Genomic DNA, 21,572 nt, shown 5'->3' on the forward strand with positions numbered 1-21,572 from the left:
TAGAATGGGGAATATGTAAAATTAATAAACTTGAGGGATTATTTTGTAGGCAAGAAAGAAAAATAGAGGGAGAAAGTCAAGAAAACTATTGGAGAAGAATGGAAAGAGGTGAGAACTCAAGGGCGGTTTAAGTTTGCGTCACAAGGAAGCTTAGTGGATCTTTCTTCACCTTCTTTTATGTTCCTTTTTTCGATTTTGTGACGATTTATGAATTTAATATTCTTCGTTTTGAATGTCGTAGAAAAGAGAGAAAGCTATATTGCAGAGCAAATGTATAATTTAGACATATTTTGGATAAATTTATTGCATGGTCGTAAATCATTGAGATGTGTAACATATTTTTGTTCCATGGGGATCCAAATGAACAAAAACACACTTCAATTTAACATATTATAATATTAACCTGTTTTTTCACAAAATTCAAAGATTATTTTATTGGGAAAGTTAGGTGATGCAGAAAGCTTTACACGGATAAAGAACCACTTGCTTACTTGTAAGATCGTTCACCCTCCACGTTTACTCCCAAAAAAGAGCCATTATATTCTAAATATAGGCATTTACTGGTGAAATTCAAAATGGTTATTATGAATAAGCCTTCCACGTAATTTTCTTCACTTACTTTTTTTTTTGGGTAGGAATTTTATTCACTTATTTAGTAAGTAGTACTCTCTCAAGATTCCTTCAAACCCATATTACGCGTAAAAAGCCATAATTAGATTAGAGGAGAACAAGAGAAAAAATACACATATGTGGGATCCACGCTGGCGTGTTCACACGTAGGATCTGACAGCTGACAGAAGAAGAAGAAGCTAAAGTAAAGAACATATCGCTAATCTTTAGACATAAACTACTTTTGATCTCATCGTTAATCTTTTATTGGTAAAAGAATCATAACGTAGATTAGGAATAGTTCTAATGTCTTTTTTTAGATAAACTTGATTAGACGTCATATAAAATATTCGTTATATTCCTTAACATTCTACTATATTTTTTAAAGTGCTGATCGTTGAATCTATGGGCAACCACACGAAACGAAAATTCCTCATAATAATAGTAATAGTCATCTAAATGTGTATTTCTTAGTTTTCACATGTTGTTTATTATGTATGCTTTCCGACCAAACCCATAGGCAGCTCCTGCTCCTAGACCTTAACTATCGTATTTGTTCGTATAAAACAGCCAAAATATTTAAACATTCATGCAATTAGTAGTTAATTTGAAGATTCTCTATGTAAATTGAGGTTTATGACGGGTTTTTTATTGGGTCCTCCTCACTGACAACTGAAGTTTGTTCTATTCGGATCTTTATCACGTTAAAAATATGTATATGATTATCATTATTATACTTCTCATATAACAATTCGAAGAAATCATGGGTCTGTTCATTTCGTCGCCACAGGTAGCTGCAGCTGCGGCAGTCGCAATTATTATTGTTCGTTTGGTTGCCGCAGGTACCTGCGGCATTACACTGCGGTAAACGCTATTTCTGATTTTGGACGTCGATTAGATACAGCGATTAAAAATATTACGTTTGTCGCAATCGCTGCTGCTGTCGCAGTTGCTGGCGTCAACGAAACAAACACGCCTATAATCAACTATTCGCACCGCTGGACAACCTAACTTTATCTTGGAAAATATTTAATCTCCAAGTCAACCCACGAAGTGCGTACAAATTAATTTTTGTACTTAGTGATTGATTATATATATCGACAAGATCATGGTGATTTAGTGGTCACTTAGCATACACGACACATTAAATAATTATAATTATATAGCTTTGAATATTAATTTCAATTAATAGATTGACTTTAACAAATGTCAACTCTTCCTCCCCATTTGGAGGTGAGATAAGATCAAAATAAATCAATAATATATTCCCTGATCGTGACCTAAATTTGTGACTACATTCTTTTCAAACAAAGATATTATGTGATCTAAACTAGACTTTTTCCAATTACTAAAACAAATTAGTGCATTTGAAAGTTTATAGTGACTAAATAAAGATGCACCTAAGGAAAATTGATCCATAAACTATTCATAAATCAAATAAAAAGCGGCAAAGATTTTCTAGAATGAAATAAAGAGAAGGAAAGCGACCGGGAGAAATTTCATGTCTATATTTTTTATCTACAAAAACTGAAAATATAGAACATGAAAATAAAATTTTGAATTGTAAATTTTTAAAATAAAAAATTGAATGTTAAGATTACATAACGATGTGAAAATTAAATAAGTTGGATTTGTGAAATTTTCAAAACAAAACTTGACTTCAATTTTTTTATTTATTTAAAATGAACGTTAAAATTACACAACGATGAGAAAATAAATCGAGTTTAAGAATTCTCTCTAGTGATCACATGACTAAATTAATAAAATGATCCAAAATTCTAATATTTTTCATATCATTTAATAAATTTAATATAATATTGTTTAGAAAGACCTATAACATGAGGATAGATGGATGTCAACTGTGTGGGCAGACTATGCGGGTAGACTATGGTCAAAAATCAAATGACTACATCAATAATATGATAAAAAATCCTAACATTTTCATATCATTTTATGAACATAGTATCAATATTATATATATCTTTAAAAATGCAAAATATTGATTTGAAAATCCTTGGAACAAAAAAATAATATATAATAAAATGGTGAGAAATTTAACCTGGTCAATGGAGTATACATAGATAGGATCTGTAACGGTAAGCGAGGGAGTCAATAATGGACCGTTTTTGTACTTGGTGGTTGATTACTGAATATATATCGACAAGATCATGGTGATTTAGTTGGTCACTTAGCATACACGACACATTGAATAACTATTATTATACAGCTTTGGATATTGTTTTCAGTTCATCAAAGCTAGTTGGCTTTAACAAATGTCAACTGGTTATCCGCAATTGGAGGTGAAGATAAAATCAAAATAAAGTTATAATATATTCCCTCGACTGTGACTCAAATTTATGATTGTCGACATTTTTTTTTTCCTAATAAAACTTGATTGCAAATTTCAAGGAAAAGAAATTGAATATAAAAATTACACAACTATAACAAGTTAGAATTTGTGAAATCTCTAGCAATCAAATGAATACATTAATAATATGATCAAAATCCTAATATTTTTCATATCATTTTATGAGCATAGTATTAAAATTACATATATCTTTAAAAATGCAAAATACTGATTTTAAAATCGTTGGATTAAAAAAGAAAAAAAGAAGAAAAATTGTAAAATATTTTGACTACGTATATTATAAAACAAAAGAGAGGGACAGTTTCTTGATGGGCTTTGTCAGTATTGGCTTCATATGATTAAAATAAGTGGAACCCCCCGTAGTTGATATTGGGCTTCGATGACAGAAGTAAGTTTATATGTTTATTTTTAAACTTGAGTTAAAATATTATTATTATATGGTGTTGAAACTGTCGATGCCGTTTCTGTTGTCTTTTCTCTCTCTGTCTCTCTCTCTCTCTTCTTGACAAAAACAAATATTTTCTTGAATCTCAAATCATCTTATCACCTACCTCGGCGACAATTCAGGCAAGGGAACTCAGATCTATACGGGCGAAAGTGAATTCGAACTGGCGATATCAATCTCAATCATAAGAAATCTCTCCGCATCTAATCCTACGGTTGCTTCATCGTTTCTTCTTCTCTGAAACTACTGATCCGAGGTGGATCTCCATTTCTTGATTTTGAATCTTGATTTTTGAATCTCAATTCTTTGAAACGTTTAGATCTGTTTGAATATTCATCTTTAAGTTCTTAATTGTCTTTTTTTGAGGTGCTCTGTTTCTTTTGCTTTCTTCTTTTGGTGTGTATGGAGTGAATCACTATCTCTTGTTATTATCTCATGATGTGTCTATGTGATATGGTTTATGTAGGAGTGTTTTGATATATTCATAATCGAGGAATATGTTGACCAAGTACGTGGCAAAGAGTGACAGAGTTCAGGGGCTGATCTTTCGAACCAAACGACCATGGACTCTCGCGAGTTTGCTTTGGGATTTCCGTGTGATGAACCTGTTCGTGGTCTTTATTTCCACATATGACAGCCTTTCTTCCTATCACAAGGTACACTTTATTGTAATTTTTAGTTAGTTATTTATATTTTCTATATGATACTTGACAAGTGCTTACATCATGTTACTGCTTCATAATATACATGTTATGTTAAACTCTGGTGTTACTTGAATTATTGTAAACCATAGAATTTTGAAGTGTCTGTGTACAAACGTCAATAATATGATTTACCCTCGTCATCTCATTTTGTTGGGTTTGTATTTTGTAGCATTGAACATGTGCTTGGTTATATATATATATATATATATATATATATTGCAATCTATGCTCAATATAGTTTTTTGCGGGCTTATAACATTTTCAGGCTCTACTTGAAGTGAAAGATGAGCTGCAAAAGAGCTTGGGAAGAGAGAGCCAAGGGAAGCTGAAATAGCTAAAGAGATCAAAATGACTACGGGTGAAGTTAAAAAAAGAAAAATTGAAATTGGTAGAGCTGCAAGAAACAAAACTTATTAAGGTGAGTGTGTATTAGAAACCTAGTCCAAAAGAAGAAGAAGTATTGGATATAAACTCTTTTAGCTTATTGTGTTTTGTTTCTTTACATTGCAGACAACGAACTCTAAAGGGATTTCTCAAGTGTGCAAACAACATTGTTTGGTGACATGAAGTGTATCCAAGTAAGTAGCAATCAACATAAATCATGTGAAATCGTTATTTAAGAAGTCATGAGAGATGTCTAGTTGTGACAAAGAAGCAATCCAAGTATAGCCACAATCATTCTAAAAGATGTTAAAAATTTGCTCATAATCCAATCCATCCTTTCGATTAGAGTTATGTGACTTTAGACACTCATTTACATGCCTAGTAGTCCCGTGATAATTGTTCTCAAGTGTCTGAAACTCCAAACTCATAGCATTTCTCCATACTACATGTTTTATTTAGCTGAAGTTCAGTGGATTTAAATTTGCTTTGTCAAATTTCTTTTATTTTCTTCAAAATCAGTATTACGCTTTTATTAAACATGAATATATATATTTATTAGTATTTTAGTCAGTTTTTAGGGGTTTTTCTGTGGTTTATTTAAAGAAAGAAATTGAGAAATTTGAATGAAGAAAAAACAAAAAGAGGTCTTAATTGTCAAAGACCATACTAGAGGGTTGTTTATATAAAAAGTAACTTGTTAGTAATTTTTTATGTAAAATTTTAAAAATGAATTGTAAAAAGAAATTGAGCTAATATTGAAGAGAGAAAAAGAGCTTAGTTAACCGTTAATTACCAGATTAGGAATGAGAAAAAAGAGCTTAGTTTAGAAGGATTAAACTCTCTCTTTGTCGGTTTTATAAAACCCCCAAGCAAGTAGAGATCAGATCTGTGAGTGAGTAAACAACTTTTTGTTTCGTCTTCGTTTTCCTGGTAAATTGATCTCTCTCTCTGTTATGATCTCCACTACTAGTTTAGGCGAAATCCAAGTTGGGTGAATCTGATTATTGATCCCTAATATACATTTCATCTGCAGGGTGTTTCGAGATCGGAAGATGAAGAAGGTGAAGATGATGATCAGGTCGGAGACGAAGAGCAGCGAAGATGATGATCAAGGCGACAAAGTTGTCCTCGGCGTGAGTTTCCACTCCAAGAGGCCTTGGATTCTCGCGAGTCTGGACAGAGGCGGGATCGAGCTGTGGGATTATCGTATGGTGGCGTTGATCAAAAGGTTTGGTAAGCATCAGTTACCTGTTCGTGGTGTGCACTTCAACAACTTAAGGCCGTTGTTCGTCTCCGGAGGTAAAAACAAACTTTCATCTCTTTCTTTCATCCTAGGGTCCGTTTGGGTCTTGTAGAGGATAGATTGATTCTAGGGATTTGCTTCAGCTTGTCAAAAAATTGGTTGGGTGCTTCTGTAGAGAGATGATGATTCGTTGTTCTAGGGTTTGACTGTGGAAATATTGGGTGTTTTGTAGGTGATGATTTCGTCGTTAAGGTCTGGAACTACGACACAGGCAAGTGCCATCTCTCTCTTCTCGGGCATGAAGGTTCTGTCCGCACTGTCCAGTTCCACCCCGATTCCCCCTGGATCCTGAGTGCTAGTGAAGATAAGACTATCCGCATATGGGACTGGAAATCAGGGCAATCAGGGCAATCTCTTTATCTCTTGAATGGTCACACAGATTGGGTTACCTGCGCCTCGTTTCATCCTACTACCGGATCCATCTTGTCAGGATCTAGAGATCAGACTGTGCGTATTTGGGATCAGGAGAAACCATTTTCTGGGCCTTTTGTTAGCAAGGTGCTTACTACTCATACTAAAGGAGTCAACTCCGTTTCTTTTCACCCAACCGACCGGCGTCTTATTGTCTCTTGTTCTGATGACCAAGTAAAGTTGTTGTGTCTTAAGACGGATGGTAATTATTCTTTTCTTTTCTTTCGCACTACTTGCCTTCATTCTAGAGTGATTAATGATGATACTTTCTTGCAGGAAGTCTTGCAGGAACAAGATTGAAGACAGAAGACATATTGGAGACAAAACACCCTTTGGATGACGACACTTACACAAATGCCTCCTTTCAAGTAAATTCTTCCCCAATTGTCTCCACTACTACACGAGGGAGGATCCGTGTGTGGGATCCCAGTGTCTGGGATAGCCGCCGAAATGAACTTGACACTTTCGACCTCAAACACATATTCTCGTCACTAGCAGTTCACCCTGAGACGAATCTAATTGCCGCAGGACATGACAGTGGTTTCATCGTCTTCAAACTTGATAGACAACGTCCTGCATTTGCTGTGAGTGGAAATTTCTTAACCTATGTCAGGGGTCCTGGTTTGTTCGTATATGATTTCTGCGCACAGAGAGAATCTCAACATCTAGCAAACCATATTGTGAAGATATTTTCTTTCAATCCAGAAAGGGATGCAATTCTCGCTTCCTCAAATGTGGATGGCGCTTCTTACGAGATGTACTACTACCTCCAACCAACCCTTACATATCTCCCTGCGACAACCAATACGGTTTCTGCTATCTTTGTTTCAACAGATACCTTTGTGGTTCTGCAGAAAGACCCCAGAATGCTTCTACTAAAGACCTTGGACGGCAGCATGCTCTCTCAGATCTCTCTCCCACTGATCACTGAGGCTACCGTTGATACTATATTCTATGCTGGGACTGGGTATTTGCTTTGCAGATCTGAGGAGAAATTAGAGATGTTGGACCTGCAGCAAAGCCTGGTTGTTTGTGAAATCCAGACTCCATCTGTTGTTAGATCCGTTGTTTGGTCCAGTGATATGGAGAGGGTTGCTTTGCTCAGCAAACATACCATCATGATCGCAAGTAAAAGTCTCGTCCTCCAGTGCACCCTTCATGAGACTATTCGTGTGAAAAGCGGAGCTTGGGACGATGGCTTTGGTGTCTTGATCTACACAACTTTAAACCACCTCAAATTCTGTCTTCCTAATGGCGAGAGTGGAATCATCCGAACCCTCGATGTCCCTTTTTATGTCACCAAAGTCTCACGAGACTTGGTATATTGCTTGGACCGCCAAGTGAAGCTCAAGATTTTTAGAATTGATTCAAGTGAATATGCTCTCAAGGTTTCACTCCTCAGGGAGAACTTCGACCATGTCAAGAGTATGATCCGTACCTCCCAGCTGCCCGGGCAGGCTATGGTCCATTATCTCCAGCAGAAAGGATTCCCTGAAGTTGCTTTTCCTCTAGCTCATGATGAAAAGACCCGAATTAGCCTTGTTATTGAAAGTGGCAACATAGACGCTGCTGTTACACCAGCTAGAACTCTTAATGAGAAAGATCAGTGGCACAAACTTGCTGTGGGTGCTCTTAGATATGGTAGGGTAGGTGTGGCCAAACTTGCTTACAAGGAGGCACAGAATTGGCAAAGGCTGGCCTTTCTCCATCTCTTAACTGGAGACTTGAAGAACCTGGAATCTGTTGTGGAGGAGAGCAATAGTTTCATGTTGAAGTTTGAACATTCACTTTTCGTGGGAGATGTGGCATCGCGTGTCAAGGTACTAGAGGACGCAGGGCACTTACCTCTTGCCTATATCACAGCTTCGGTTCATGGATTATGCGATACTGCTGAGCTTTTGGCAAATAAGCTGGGACACAATGTGCCTTCCTTGCCTGAAGGTAAAAAGTCTTCCCTTCCTATGCCCCCAGCGCCTATCTTGTGTGAACATGATTTGCCTGTCCTGGAGAAGAAGTTTGTGTCTTAGAAAGAGCCGTTTAGAACCAGTAGCTTCAACACAGAGTAAGTCTCAGGGAAAAACCATTAGCTAAGATTCTTTATCGTGTCTTTTACTTCAACTCTTGACTATTTTTATTTATTCATTGATATTCCAGTGAATAAAAGAAGAAGAAGAAGAAGAAGAACAAGAAGAAGATGAAGAAGAAGAAGAATAAGCTTGCTTGGTTTTAATCTCTGCTACTTATATGTTTAAGACATGGCGTGATGTGATCGCAGGACGCGACCTCAGCCAAGAAGACCAAGACACGCCGGACGCGACCGAGACGCCTGACCAAGACGCATCGGACGCGACCAGGGCAACCTCTTCAGACGTGGCCAAGGCTCCAACGATCCTTCCCGGAGCCACCACACGTTCCAAGAGCTCAGCAAAGGCGGCCAAACAGCGGCTCAACCTATTTGTCCGAACCTACGTCCGACACCAGCCACCCAACGAAGACTCCGAAGGCTCAGTCCGCTTAGTCTTCACTTTTACCCAAGAGTGAAGACGGTCAAGTCGTTAAGCGAGGAAGTGTACTCTTTTTCCTCACTCCGGGTTTGTCCCAATGGGTTTACCGGAAGAGGTTTAACGAGGCATGGAGCTAAACGCAAAACGCCTAAAGGCTAAGTGCTTCACGCGCAAGGCCAAGGCGGTTATCTCTCTTTCCCTCTTATTTTTGGTTTAATTTTGAACTTGAGAATATTCTCTTTTGATCCTATGTTTATGAACGTTGGAGAGTGTTTGTGGCTAAGCGTGTTAGTCAAAAGGTGGCGATGTGTTCTCTTTGTAAAGGGGACACGTCAAAAGGACGATGTGCGGATCAAGATGAATCCGCGTGTCCTTAAGCTCCTACCTAGACCTAGCTATTTAAACTCTTCTTAAGCCCTTGTTCCTCCTTAGACTTGTATGAAAATAAAACTTTTCTCAAGAGAGATTCTTGAAACTTGTCTCACTCTTCTCTTTCTTCAATCCGGAATTGAACCTTGAGAAAACCCTAGCAAGACGCGAACCGGGTTCGTCCTTGTTAGCGACCGTATCAAGAGGAGAGCCAAACCTCTTGTGTCGTCAATCGATCCATCCGTATTTTCCCCTCACTACGTTTCCATCTGTCCTCTTTCATCTATCTCGAGTCCCCTCGAATCATCTCAAATCATTCCGCTATCGTTTCCCTCAAAGACGTCCACCCGCTCATCCCGCATCCGTACTGACCGACTGAACCGTTCGTGGCTTCCTGAAGTATCTCCCGAACGGCTCGTTTGAATTCCTTCAAACTCCGTTTCCATCGTTTGATTCTTCCCTAGAACCGAAGCCCAGAACTTCGGCCGTGAAAGCTTCACCGACTGAAAGTTGGCCGTAAGTCCAAGCCGCGTCCGTACCGCGATCGTACCGAGACCGCGTCCGGCGGTCACATCAGCTTGGTATCAGAGCTTCAAAGCTCCTACGAGGTTGTTTCTTTCCAGAACTCTCTGTTCCTTTAAAGTTTCCATCTTTGAGTTTAAAGCTTGCATCTTTTAGCTCCATAGGACTCGCTTGTTCTTTTTGGTTTAATTTGGTGCATGCTTAGGTTTGTCTTTCGTCCGCTTAGGTTGTTAGAATTCGCATTTGTTCTTCGTGTTCATATCTCTGTTCCTTTGTGTTCTTGCGAGTTCACTTTTAGATCCATAAAGCTAGTTTCGCGATTAGTTTTTGTGTTTCCGGTCTTAGGCATAAAGCAATTCTTGTCGCGTAGTACTTTTACTTTTGCTTTTGCTTTATTTGTTTTAGTCATAGGATTGCATGTGTCATAGCTGTCCTCAATCATTGATAGTGGAATGAATCTTTGTGTGGTCCTCTTGAGCGAGTGAGACTCACGTGTGGTTTTCTTTTTGCGAGGTTTAAATTCAAACCTATACCGCGGAGCCACGCCACGTCACCAACAACCAGTCCGTACGATGGCCGAAGAAATTCCACCAGCGCCACCAGAGATTGGTGTCACCCTCGCCGCATTACGAGCCGGCCTAAAGCAACTAGCTGATCGCCTCACGAGGATTGAACTTATGAATCCTCCTCGCGAAGATCCGTTACCCGCGAGGCGACCACGACGCGAGCCAGCGAGTGATCAGTCCGATGAGGAATTTGAACCGAGGCCTAGACGACGACACCGCTATGATGATCAAGACGACGAAGGTCCGAGACGTTATGAGCCGAACCACAAGATGGTCCCACCAACGTTCGCAGGCAAGTCAGACCCCGAGGCCTATCTTGAATGGGAAAGTCGCATGGACCACTTATACTCGTGCCATGCCTATCCGGAGCTACGAAAGGTCCAATATGCGGTGGCACAATTCACCGATCACGCCCTTACCTGGTGGGATCGACTGGAGGCTGAACAACGACGCAACCGCGACCGACCTATCACTGTTTGGGAGGTCTTGAAAGCAGAGATGCGAAGGCGCTACGTGCCTCCCTACTACCACCGCGAGCTCCAGAAGAAGCTTCGGCGACTAACGCAAGGCGCACGGAGCGTGGAAGAGTATTACGAAGAATTTGAACACTTGCGCAACCGGTTGCAAGTCGATGATTCCGAAGAGTCACTCATGGCTCAGTTCTTGGACGGATTGCAAGAACGCATTGCACGCAAGGTCGAGCGCCAACCCTATCAAACTTTTGAGGAGTTGTTGCATCTCTCGGTGCAAATTGAGACTCAAATCAAGAAAAAGAGCGCCTCTGCGCCTCGTGGCCGAACTCAAGGAGCTACCAATTGGACTCCTAACGCGTCGCCATCAAACCGATTGCCGGAAAAACCAAAGATGACCAGCGCGGACTCAAGGTTCAAACTTAGGGAGCCGGCCACCAATGAGCGCCAAGATCCGCGACACAACACCACCGACGTCCGGAGCCGCGATATTGTATGTTTCAAGTGCCAAGGGAGAGGCCATTACGCTCGTGATTGTCCGAACGCACGGACGATGATACTGACTGAGGCTGGCGAGATCGAGACCGACGATGAGACCACTGAAGAAATGGTGAGAGGAAAAACCGAGCTGGAAGAAGCTGTTGCGGAACCCGAGGTCGGAGAACTGCTCATGATACAACGCATCCTGAACGCCGGTGTAGCCATGGATGACGCCAACCAACGTGACAACATTTTCCACACGAGATGCACTGTAAGTGGTCGCGTTTGTGGCTTGATCATAGATGGAGGTTCTTGCACTAATGTGGCAAGTTCCAGTCTTGTCAAGAAACTTTCTCTTGAAACCACAAACCACCCTCGCCCTTATCGCTTGAGATGGTTAAATGATAAGACCGTGATCCAAGTAAAGGAACAAGTCACGGTCCCATTCAGTATCGGTCCGTATAAGGATCAAGTTCTTTGTGATGTGGTGCCTATGCAAGCTAGCCACCTCTTATTGGGGCGCCCATGGCAGTTTGATAAGCACACCACACACTGCGGCCATACTAACCAATACTTTTTCGTTCATGACAACAAACGTATTTGCTTGAAACCCTTGAGCCCCACGCAAGTACATGAAATGCAAGACAAGTTGTCTAAAGACTCGAACGATAAAAAGAATTTCCTGATTCAATATGGTGATGTTAGAAAGTCCCTTAAGGACTCAGCCCAAGTGATTTTGATGTTGTTTCGAGATGCATTGCTTTCAGGTCTTGATGGTTCACTAGAAGCCTTACCGGAGGTCATACGCGGCGTCCTCAAGCGATTCGCCGATGTGTTCCCCGAAGAACTCCCCGAAGGCCTACCACCGATCAGAGGAATCGAACATCAGATCGATCTAGTCCCAGGAGCGCAGCTTCCCAATCGGCCGGCCTACCGTGTCAACCCCGAAGAGGCGAAGGAGCTTGAGCGACAAGTCAAAGAGCTCATGGCGCAAGGTTACGTCCGAGAGAGTTTGAGTCCGTGTGCTGTACCAGTGCTACTAGTCCCGAAGAAAGACGGGTCATGGAGGATGTGCGTTGACTGTCGAGCCGTCAACAACATCACTATCAAATACCGCCACCCCATTCCACGCCTCGATGACATGCTAGACGAGCCTAGCGGCGCCAGTGTCTTCTCAAAGATCGATCTGAAGAGCGGCTACCATCAAGTTCGGATGAAGGAGGGTGACGAGTGGAAAACGGCCTTCAAGATAAAACAGGGTTTAAACGAATGGCTGGTAATGCCATTCGGTCTTTCTAACGCCCCCTCTACCTTTATGCGTCTTATGAACCATGTTTTGAGGTCGTTTATCAATAAATTCGTAGTGGTCTTTTTTGATGATATATTGGTATATAGCTCTAGTTTGACTGATCATGTAAAACACCTAGAGGTTGTCTTGTTTACCCTCCGCGAAGAGCAACTCTACGCAAACTTGAAAAAGTGCGTGTTTGCTGCTGATGAATTGGTCTTTTTAGGCTTTGTTGTGAGTTCGCAGGGCCTCAAGGTCGATGGAGAGAAGATACGCGCAATAGAGGAGTGGGCGACGCCAACGAGCATCACTCAAGTCCGGTCGTTCCACGGCCTAGCCAGTTTTTACCGGAGGTTTGTGCAAGATTTCAGTACGATCGCCGCGCCTCTCACCTCCGTGATCAAGAAGAACAGCGAGTTTCGATGGGGAGAGGAACAAGACAAGGCGTTCACCGAGCTCAAGAAACGCCTCACGCAAGCACCCTTGCTTACATTGCCCGACTTCAACAAAACTTTTGAGGTTGAGTGCGATGCGTCGGGAGTTGGAGTCGGAGCTGTCCTGACTCAAGGAGGCAAACCGGTGGCGTACTTTAGTGAGAAGCTTAGTGGGGCTACGCTTAATTACCCTACGTATGACAAGGAGTTATACGCCCTCGTTCGTGCCATGGAGGTTTGGCAACATTATCTATTGGCGAGAGAGTTTGTGATTCATACTGATCACGAAACCCTCAAGCACCTCCGCGGCCAGACCAACCTCAAGAGACGTCATGCGAAATGGTTGGAGTTCATTGAGTCGTTCCCATACGTCATTAAGTACAAGAAGGGCAAGGAGAACGTAGTCGCCGACGCCTTGTCAAGACGGCATGCACTAATCACTACAATGGACGCGCGTATTGGGTTTTGAAAGCATCAAGGATGCTTATGCTGGAGATGCTGAGTTTGGAGATTGCTTCCAGAACCATGGGAAAGGAATCTACACCGAGTTCTACATTCACGAGGGTTTCCTGTTCAGAGGTCGAAGGCTGTGTATACCAAATGGTTCTATCCGGGAGTTGCTAGTGCGGGAAGCCCATAGTGGAGGTTTAGCGGGTCATTTTGGCATCACCAAGACCTTGGCCGTGCTCAAGGAGCATTTTTACTGGCCAAAGATGCGAAGTATGGTAGAGAAGCACGTCGGCCGTTGCATAGCTTGTCGCACCTCCAAGTCGACAACTCACCCGCATGGCCTCTACATGCCTTTGCCCGTGTCCACCGCACCATGGATCGATCTCTCCATGGATTTCATCCTCGGTCTACCCCTCTTGGCGCATAAAGATAGTATCATGGTGGTTGTTGATAGGTTCTCGAAGATGGCTCACTTCATTCCATGCAATAAGAACAATGATGCTGTGCAATTGGCGAACTTGTTCTTTAGTCAGGTTGTAAGGCTTCATGGCGTTCCGCGCACCATCATATCCGATCGGGATCCCAAGTTCCTTGGTCACTTCTGGCGAACTATTTGGCGCAAGCTCGGGACGAAGTTACTGTACTCCACCGCGGCTCACCCTCAGACCGACGGCCAAACGGAGGTCGTCAACAGATCAATAGGCGTCTTACTCCGCACAGCTATCGCCAGCAACAAAGGCTCCTGGCTCGAGTGCATTCCGATCATCGAGTTTGCATACAACCAAGCGGTGCATTCAGCTACGAAAAGGTCGCCATTCGAGGTCGCATACGGATTCAAGCCTTTGACGCCCCTGGATCTCCTCCCTATACCACCGAATGAAGCCGAGAATCAAGACGGAGTCGCACGAGCAGAAATGGTCAAGGCTTTGCACGAGGAGGTCCGAGCCAACATAGAGCGAAGGAACGAGCAGTATGCACGCTTCCTCAACCGATGACGTAAACCGATGCTGTTCAAACCTGGTGATTGGGTCTGGTTACACTTAAGGCCGGAGAGGTTCCAGCAGAAACGCAAGGACAAGCTCAGCCCGCGAGGAGATGGCCCATTCCGAGTCATCGAGAAGATCAACGATAACGCCTACCGACTTGAGCTTCCAGGTGAGTATGGTACGTCCACCTCATTCAATGTCACTGACCTCGTTCTGTTTGATGTAAGTGAAGACGAAGATGTTTTGGGGACAAAACCTTTTCAAGGGGGAGGGAATGATGTGATCGCAGGACGCGACCTCAGCCAAGAAGACCAAGACATGCCGGACGCGACCGAGACGCCTGACCAAGACGCATCGGACGCGACCAGGGCAACCTCTTCAGACGTGGCCAAGGCTCCAACGATCCTTCCCGGAGCCACCACACGTTCCAAGAGCTCAGCAAAGGCGGCCAAACAGCGGCTCAACCTATTTGTCCGAACCTACGTCCGACACCAGCCACCCAACGAAGACTCCGAAGGCTCAGTCCGCTTAGTCTTCACTCTTACCCAAGAGTGAAGACGGTCAAGTCGTTAAGCGAGGAAGTGTACTCTTTTTCCTCACTCCGGGTTTGTCCCAATGGGTTTACCGGAAGAGGTTTTAACGAGGCATGGAGCTAAACGCAAAACGCTTAAAGGCTAAGTGCTTCACGCGCAAGGCCAAGGCGGTTATCTCTCTTTCCCTCTTATTTTTGGTTTAATTTTGAACTTGAGAATATTCTCTTTTGATCCTATGTTTATGAACGTTGGAGAGTGTTTGTGGCTAAGCGTGTTAGTCAAAAGGTGGCGATGTGTTCTCTTTGTAAAGGGGACACGTCAAAAGGACGATGTGCGGATCAAGATGAATCCGCGTGTCCTTAAGCTCCTACCTAGACCTAGCTATTTAAACTCTTCTTAAGCCCTTGTTCCTCCTTAGACTTGTATGAAAATAAAACTTTTCTCAAGAGAGATTCTTGAAACTTGTCTCACTCTTCTCTTTCTTCAATCCGGGATTGAACCTTGAGAAAACCCTAGCAAGACGCGAACCAGGTTCGCCCTTGTTAGCGACCGTATCAAGAGGAGAGCCAAACCTCTTGTGTCGTCAATCGATCCATCCGTATTTTCCCCTCACTACGTTTCCATCTGTCCTCTTTCATCTATCTCGAGTCCCCTCGAATCATCTCAAATCATTCCGCTATCGTTTCCCTCAAAGACGTCCACCCGCTCATCCCGCATCCGTACTGACCGACTGAACCGTTCGTGGCTTCCTGAAGTATCTCCCGAACGGCTCGTTTGAATTCCTTCAAACTCCGTTTCCATCGTTTGATTCTTCCCTAGAACCGAAGCCCAGAACCTCGGCCGTGAAAGCTTCACCGACTGAAAGTTGGCCGTAAGTCCAAGCCGCGTCCAATCGTACCGAGACCGCGTCCGGCGGTCACATCATGGCGTCTGTGCTCAGTCTTGTGTGTTACTCAATTGCATTCTTGTTTCTGATTTTGAAGAAGGGATTTAGAATCGTGGGTAGGGTTTATTTGGTTTTAATCTCTGCTACTGATATGTTTAAGTCATTGCGTCTGAGTGAATTTGGAGCATCGTCTCCTTCCCCTTTTCTTAAATCAAACGAGAACAGATGTTTCAATCATAGCTCAATCCATCAATTAATAAGAAAGATGGTTTCAGTAGCTTGAAGAAAATTTCATTGCAAATCACACCAAATCACATCATTTCTCCTTAGAAAAAAAAAAATCTAACAAATCAACCAAAATATTATGAAATTTCACTCAAATCAATACATCATTTCTCTAAAATTCTTAATTCAATACACCCCTAGTGGATCAAACAAAACATACAATTCAAGAAGGTATATGATAAAGGGACCATAAGCACATCATCAACCACGAGATTAATTAGTTCCTTTAGTAAAACCATTCAATCTTGCACCATACTTCGTCACCTCCACGACACTTTCCAAGGGCAATCATCGCACACCAATTCTTCTTGTTTGGTTTAGACAGCGTAAACCGGTCCCATACGATTACGACTTTCCCAGCAAAAGTTAACTATTTCAACCTTATCTGTTAAGTACATAAGTTTTTTTTAATCTATATATACATTTTTCAAGTATCTTTTGCAAATAAATCTTGAACTTGCCACCTATTTACAAGACTGCCATTGGTATTTAAATTTAATTTAAAAAATCTAAACTAAAATATTAAAATGACTAACCGATATTCCAAAATTAGAACTGATATTAAATATATTAATTATTGTTACAAATCTAATATTAAACACAATTTTCCATAAAAACTCAGATCCTAATTTAATTAAGTTGTTGTTTTAGAAACATAATTATTATACTTTAAAGAAAAAGAAAATATTTTCACTGTAGTAATTAAGTTATACATAACTATAGTAAGAGACTAAATAGTTTTGGAAACATAATAATTAACTTAGTTATTTTCAATTAACATATAACATTCAATTAATTTTTCTAAAATGTCTTAATTCTGATTTTTTTAAAAACAAAAATAATAAAAAGTTACATTCTCTAATATTAATATGAAATAGTTAAATTCACACAAAAAATAATTCCATGTTTTCATAAGGATGACTTTCATTGATAAATACCAAAGCTGTTATTATAATTAGCTATTTTTGATTAAAATTGTTTTCTAGATTTGTTAATATCATAATTTTAAATTTTAAATTACAACATTAGCAATATTGGATTAAAATTATTTTATAAATTCGTTAAGATCATAATTTAAAAAGTTAAATTACAACAACCAAGATTTGGCATTTTAAGTTATCTTTGATTAGGTTTTCTATCTATGGGTCAATTATATTTTAGAAGACATTCTATAGAATAACTATTAATTTGTAAAAATAAATATTAATTGTTTACACAAATGTTTCTTATATATACATTTTTCAAGTACATTTAGCAAATAATTTACCAAATAAATTCTGAATTTGCCACCTATTTACAAGACTGCCATTGATATTTAAATTTAATTTAGAAATTTAAACTAAAATATTAAAATGACTAACAGATTTTCCAAAATCGGAACTGATATTATATATATTAATTACTGTTACAAATCTAATATTAAACACAATTTTCCATAAAACTCAGATCCTAATTTAATTAAGTTGTTGTTTTGGAAACATAATTATTATACTTTCCAAAAAAAGAAAATATTTTCACTGTAGTAATTAAGTTATACATAACTATAGTAAGAGACTAAATAGTTTTGGAAACATAATAATTAACTTAGTTATTTTCAATTAACATATAACATTCAATTAATTTTTCTAAAATGTCTTAATTCTGATTTTTTAAAATACGAAAATAATAAAAAGTTATATTCTCTAATGTTAAATTCACACAAAAAATAATTGCATGTTTTCATAAGGATGACTTTCATTGATAAATACCAAAGCTGTTATTATAATTAGCTATTTTGATTAAAATTGTTTTTTAGATTTGTTAATATCATAATTTTAAATTTTAAATTACAACATTAGCAATATTGGATTAAAATTATTTTATAAATTCGTTAAGATCATAATTTAAAAAGTTAAATTACAACAACCAAGATTTGGCATTTTAAGTTATCTTTGATTAGGTTTTCTATTTGTGGGTCAATTATATTTTAGAAGACATTCTATAGAATAACTATTAAATTATAAAAATATATATTAATTGTTTACACAAATGTTTCTTAGATTTTAGAAAATATTAGTTTTTAATTTTTTAGTTAAAACCAAAAAACATACTGTAAACATCTCCTCCCCTATCATTATATACATTTTTGGAGACATTTATGAAATAAATTCTGAAGTTCATACTTATTTACAAGCATGTCATTGACTCATTCGTATTAATCATTAATTTATTTTTCATTTAACTAATTAGTATTAAGTTTCTATTTTTGAAAACAAGATTTTCCATCCTAAATAAATTTCCAAAACAATTGGAATCATTCTCTTTAACATTAAGTTAACATTAAGTATTAAGTTTATAATTAATTTAATTAATATTAAAATTTTCAGTTTTACAAAACAATATTTTCTCTATACACAAATTTCCTAAACAATCCGCCTAATCAATAAACTAATTGATTTTCGATCTTAAAGGAGGGTATGTGGCCGAGATTTTTGATCTCAACGCATTGATCTCAACATATTTACAACTAATTTTTAATTTCACGGATTTCTTATGATGAATTTTTGCGGATTATAAATCTTTGAACATGTTATTTGACCCGCTGAAACAACCCTTCCTTTTTTTTTTTTTTAATACCTTAATTTACTAGTGGTCCCATACCCACCACTAACATTCTAACAACAAACAATAACCGCGGATAACCAAATAAAACAGTTTCCATTTAATCCAATAAAATTCCAACATAAATAAACCAATACTCAATAATGCAATAAACCAAACCAACAATGAAATAGCAAGGTTCCAACATCCTACAATGCTCTATCAACTCAATACTAGCAACCTAACAATAGCTAGACCACAATCAGTCAAGCCTCTAGAACATCCTCCTCCTCATCGCCTTTGATCCCACGATCACACTTTTCCTTTACCTGTACACCACAAACAACAATTGAGATGCGTAAGTATTATCACAAATACTTAGTGATGCCGTCCTCCCATCTACTAGGTTATACACACAAGCATATGAGACCCTCATGTTTAAGCAAAACAAACAACACACAACAATACATCAAACCAGGAAAATAAGCCTCGGATGAGACCAGTGTCGACCGATGCCTCACGGTGTCGATCGATGCTACAAACAATAGTGTCGACCGATGCTAAACAGTGTCGACCGATGCCCCTCAAAATGGTGTCGACCGATGCTTCCTAGTGTCGATCGATGCCTCTTCTGCAGACACGATCTGCGCGAACACGAACGTCGATCTCTCCTTCCAAATCACATCGAAACCGTCTCAAACTCACCCAATCTCCTCAGAAACCTCTGGGAATCACGAAAACAACGAACCCAAGCAACAAAACAACACAAAGAACCAAGAACACACCCAAACAAAAGAGATCTCATGCTTAGATCAACCATGGTCAAGCACTCACCTCAAAAACAGGAAGATTGGATTGAGAAACGATGGAATCAACACCTCCAGAAGCTTCTCCTTCGTTCCCAGCAACAGCTATCACTTCTACAGCCTCAGATCTCTCTAAAATCTCCAAGAACAAGCCCAAAAAATCACAGAAACGTTTTCTCTCCTTTCTCTCTTTCTTTTTCACTCAACGGCGACAAAAATGAGACTCCAAAACCCTTAATTCGTCTCTTAACACTTATAATTACGATTAGGGATTTTAATTGAACCAAACCGAACCAAACAGCAATTAAAACAAACCCGACCAAACCGGAAAACATGGTGTCGATCGATGCACCAAGGGTGTCGATCGACACCCACACCAAAACCTTAAAAATTGGTTCGCGGATGTTACACCCGCCTAGCATGGCGGGTTTTGATTATAGAACCAACACTAAAACTATTAGTTTATCACATATATACTATAGATTTGTAATCATAGTTTGGAAAATTGACTTATAAATTATTTAGTATATGAAGTACAAAATATTACACATACTATAACACATTCTTAATATTCAAAAATAAAAACAAATATCCATAACAATATAAAATAACATACCATATAGGCATATACCTCTGTTTAATTCTAGAGAACAAAACATATCTAGAATTTTATATTCTATCTAATAACAAGTTTAATGTAATTAAGTTATAAACTTTATAAAAGTGTAATAAGAAGAAAAAGAATTGTAAACAAAATTACAAAATTAATTAGAGAAAGGTTAATTAATTGAGAATTTGAAAACTAAATAAATTAAAAATTATTATTTAAAATACAATAATTTATATTTTACCCCGCAGTACACGGGTGAAATCCTAGTAACTTTTTAATTTTAGTATATATATATATCCTTTTCCGTTTCCTACTTTTACTGTACTCAACGCATATATCCCCTTTTAATAAACGAGAAATACACTACTTAGTTTTTGTAGACTTTATATTTTTAATAAATGGTTATAAATGATTACAAATAGGTTATACGTAGTATATACATTAATTCATATAGCAAACGGTTACACCTAAATATTCCAATTTGATAATTGATATACCTTTGGTAACAAATAAAATCGTGGAGCAAACGGTTACACCTAAATATTCCAAATTGATAATTGATATATAGATTTTTGGTAACAAGTAAAATCGTTGATATTCCCAACTATATTTTTGGAATGTTTTAGTCCTATATCATATTGTTTCGAAAGATTTTAAACACGATATTACAAATTTAATTTCTACAGATTTTATTGATAAATCACAACGTTAAACAACTTATTAAAGGGGATAAAAATATACAGTGAATTCATTATATTTAAAACGGGTCCTATATAATAAAACGGAAGTACACAACCTTTTTGTAGATTATATAATTTTTATAAGTTGGTTATAAAATATGTTATAAATTAAATATAGGTTGGTTACAAAAAACGGGTTATAGATTAATTGGTCAATATATACACTTAAGAATATCCCAAAGAATCCTCTGAAATAAAATATTCTGATGATTTATACAATTTCCAAAATAGAATCTTTAGTATTCAATGTATTGTTTCAAAATATATATTGTTAGGCATAAAAAGGAATAAAATCTTGGTAATTTATCACACTTAATCGTGATTTCTGAGATCTTATTATGCAGTTAAAAATAAAATCTTACCTGAGCACGGATCATATTAAAACACTTTCACCAAACATGTTCAAAACTTAAAATAAAAACAAACAACAAACATAACCATATCTCATACATAAAATTACAAAATTAACAATATAAACTTACAAAATAGATATTTTTTTCAAGCTATCATATTTAACATTTGATTTTATTGCATAATGTTTTATTCAAAACAACTTTTAAAAACAATCATATAAATTATATTTTATTCTAAAATTATAATATAAAATAAATTATGTAATTTCAACCCGTGCTCTAGCACGAATCATATTCTAGTAAATTGTTTATAAGAATACGGTAGATCCATTCTCATGGGATGTATTTTATATTATTTCAATCAATGTGGTTCTATATAATTTTCACTATGAGTCTATGTATAAATACTTTGACATGTATTTTTTTTCATGATTCTCAAAACGAATTGAACATATTTTGGTTTAACGACATGTTTCTATTCAATTT

At 38.4% G+C, this 21,572-nt stretch overlaps 1 protein-coding gene across 2 annotated transcripts; it reads left to right on the plus strand.

Annotated features, from left to right (window-relative positions):
• Nucleotides 1–3,348: 3,348 nt before the first annotated feature.
• On the plus strand, nucleotides 3,349–15,949 carry LOC104729300 (coatomer subunit alpha-1). Of its 2 annotated transcripts, XR_015574024.1 has the most exons (9): nucleotides 3,349–3,678; nucleotides 3,889–4,078; nucleotides 4,392–4,544; nucleotides 4,637–4,704; nucleotides 5,544–5,809; nucleotides 5,986–6,426; nucleotides 6,501–8,286; nucleotides 8,379–8,561; nucleotides 15,676–15,949. XR_015574024.1 is itself a non-coding variant. In XM_010448236.2 (8 exons), exons 5-7 carry the CDS (start codon nucleotides 5,563–5,565, stop codon nucleotides 8,249–8,251), a joined length of 2,439 nt encoding a protein of 812 aa, XP_010446538.2. In that variant the 5' UTR covers nucleotides 3,349–3,678; nucleotides 3,889–4,078; nucleotides 4,392–4,544; nucleotides 4,637–4,704; nucleotides 5,544–5,562; the 3' UTR covers nucleotides 8,252–8,286; nucleotides 8,379–9,203. The 2 variants fall into 2 exon arrangements, 1 of the variants encoding a protein (XP_010446538.2); XM_010448236.2 differs by lacking the exon at nucleotides 15,676–15,949 and having other exon boundaries at nucleotides 8,379–9,203.
• The last annotated feature ends 5,623 nt before the right edge of the window (nucleotides 15,950–21,572 follow it).

The sequence above is a fragment of the Camelina sativa genome, chromosome 12, assembly GCF_030686135.1.
Source record: "Camelina sativa cultivar CO46 ecotype springtype chromosome 12, ASM3068613v1".
NCBI classification, from domain to species: Eukaryota; Viridiplantae; Streptophyta; class Magnoliopsida; order Brassicales; family Brassicaceae; genus Camelina; species Camelina sativa.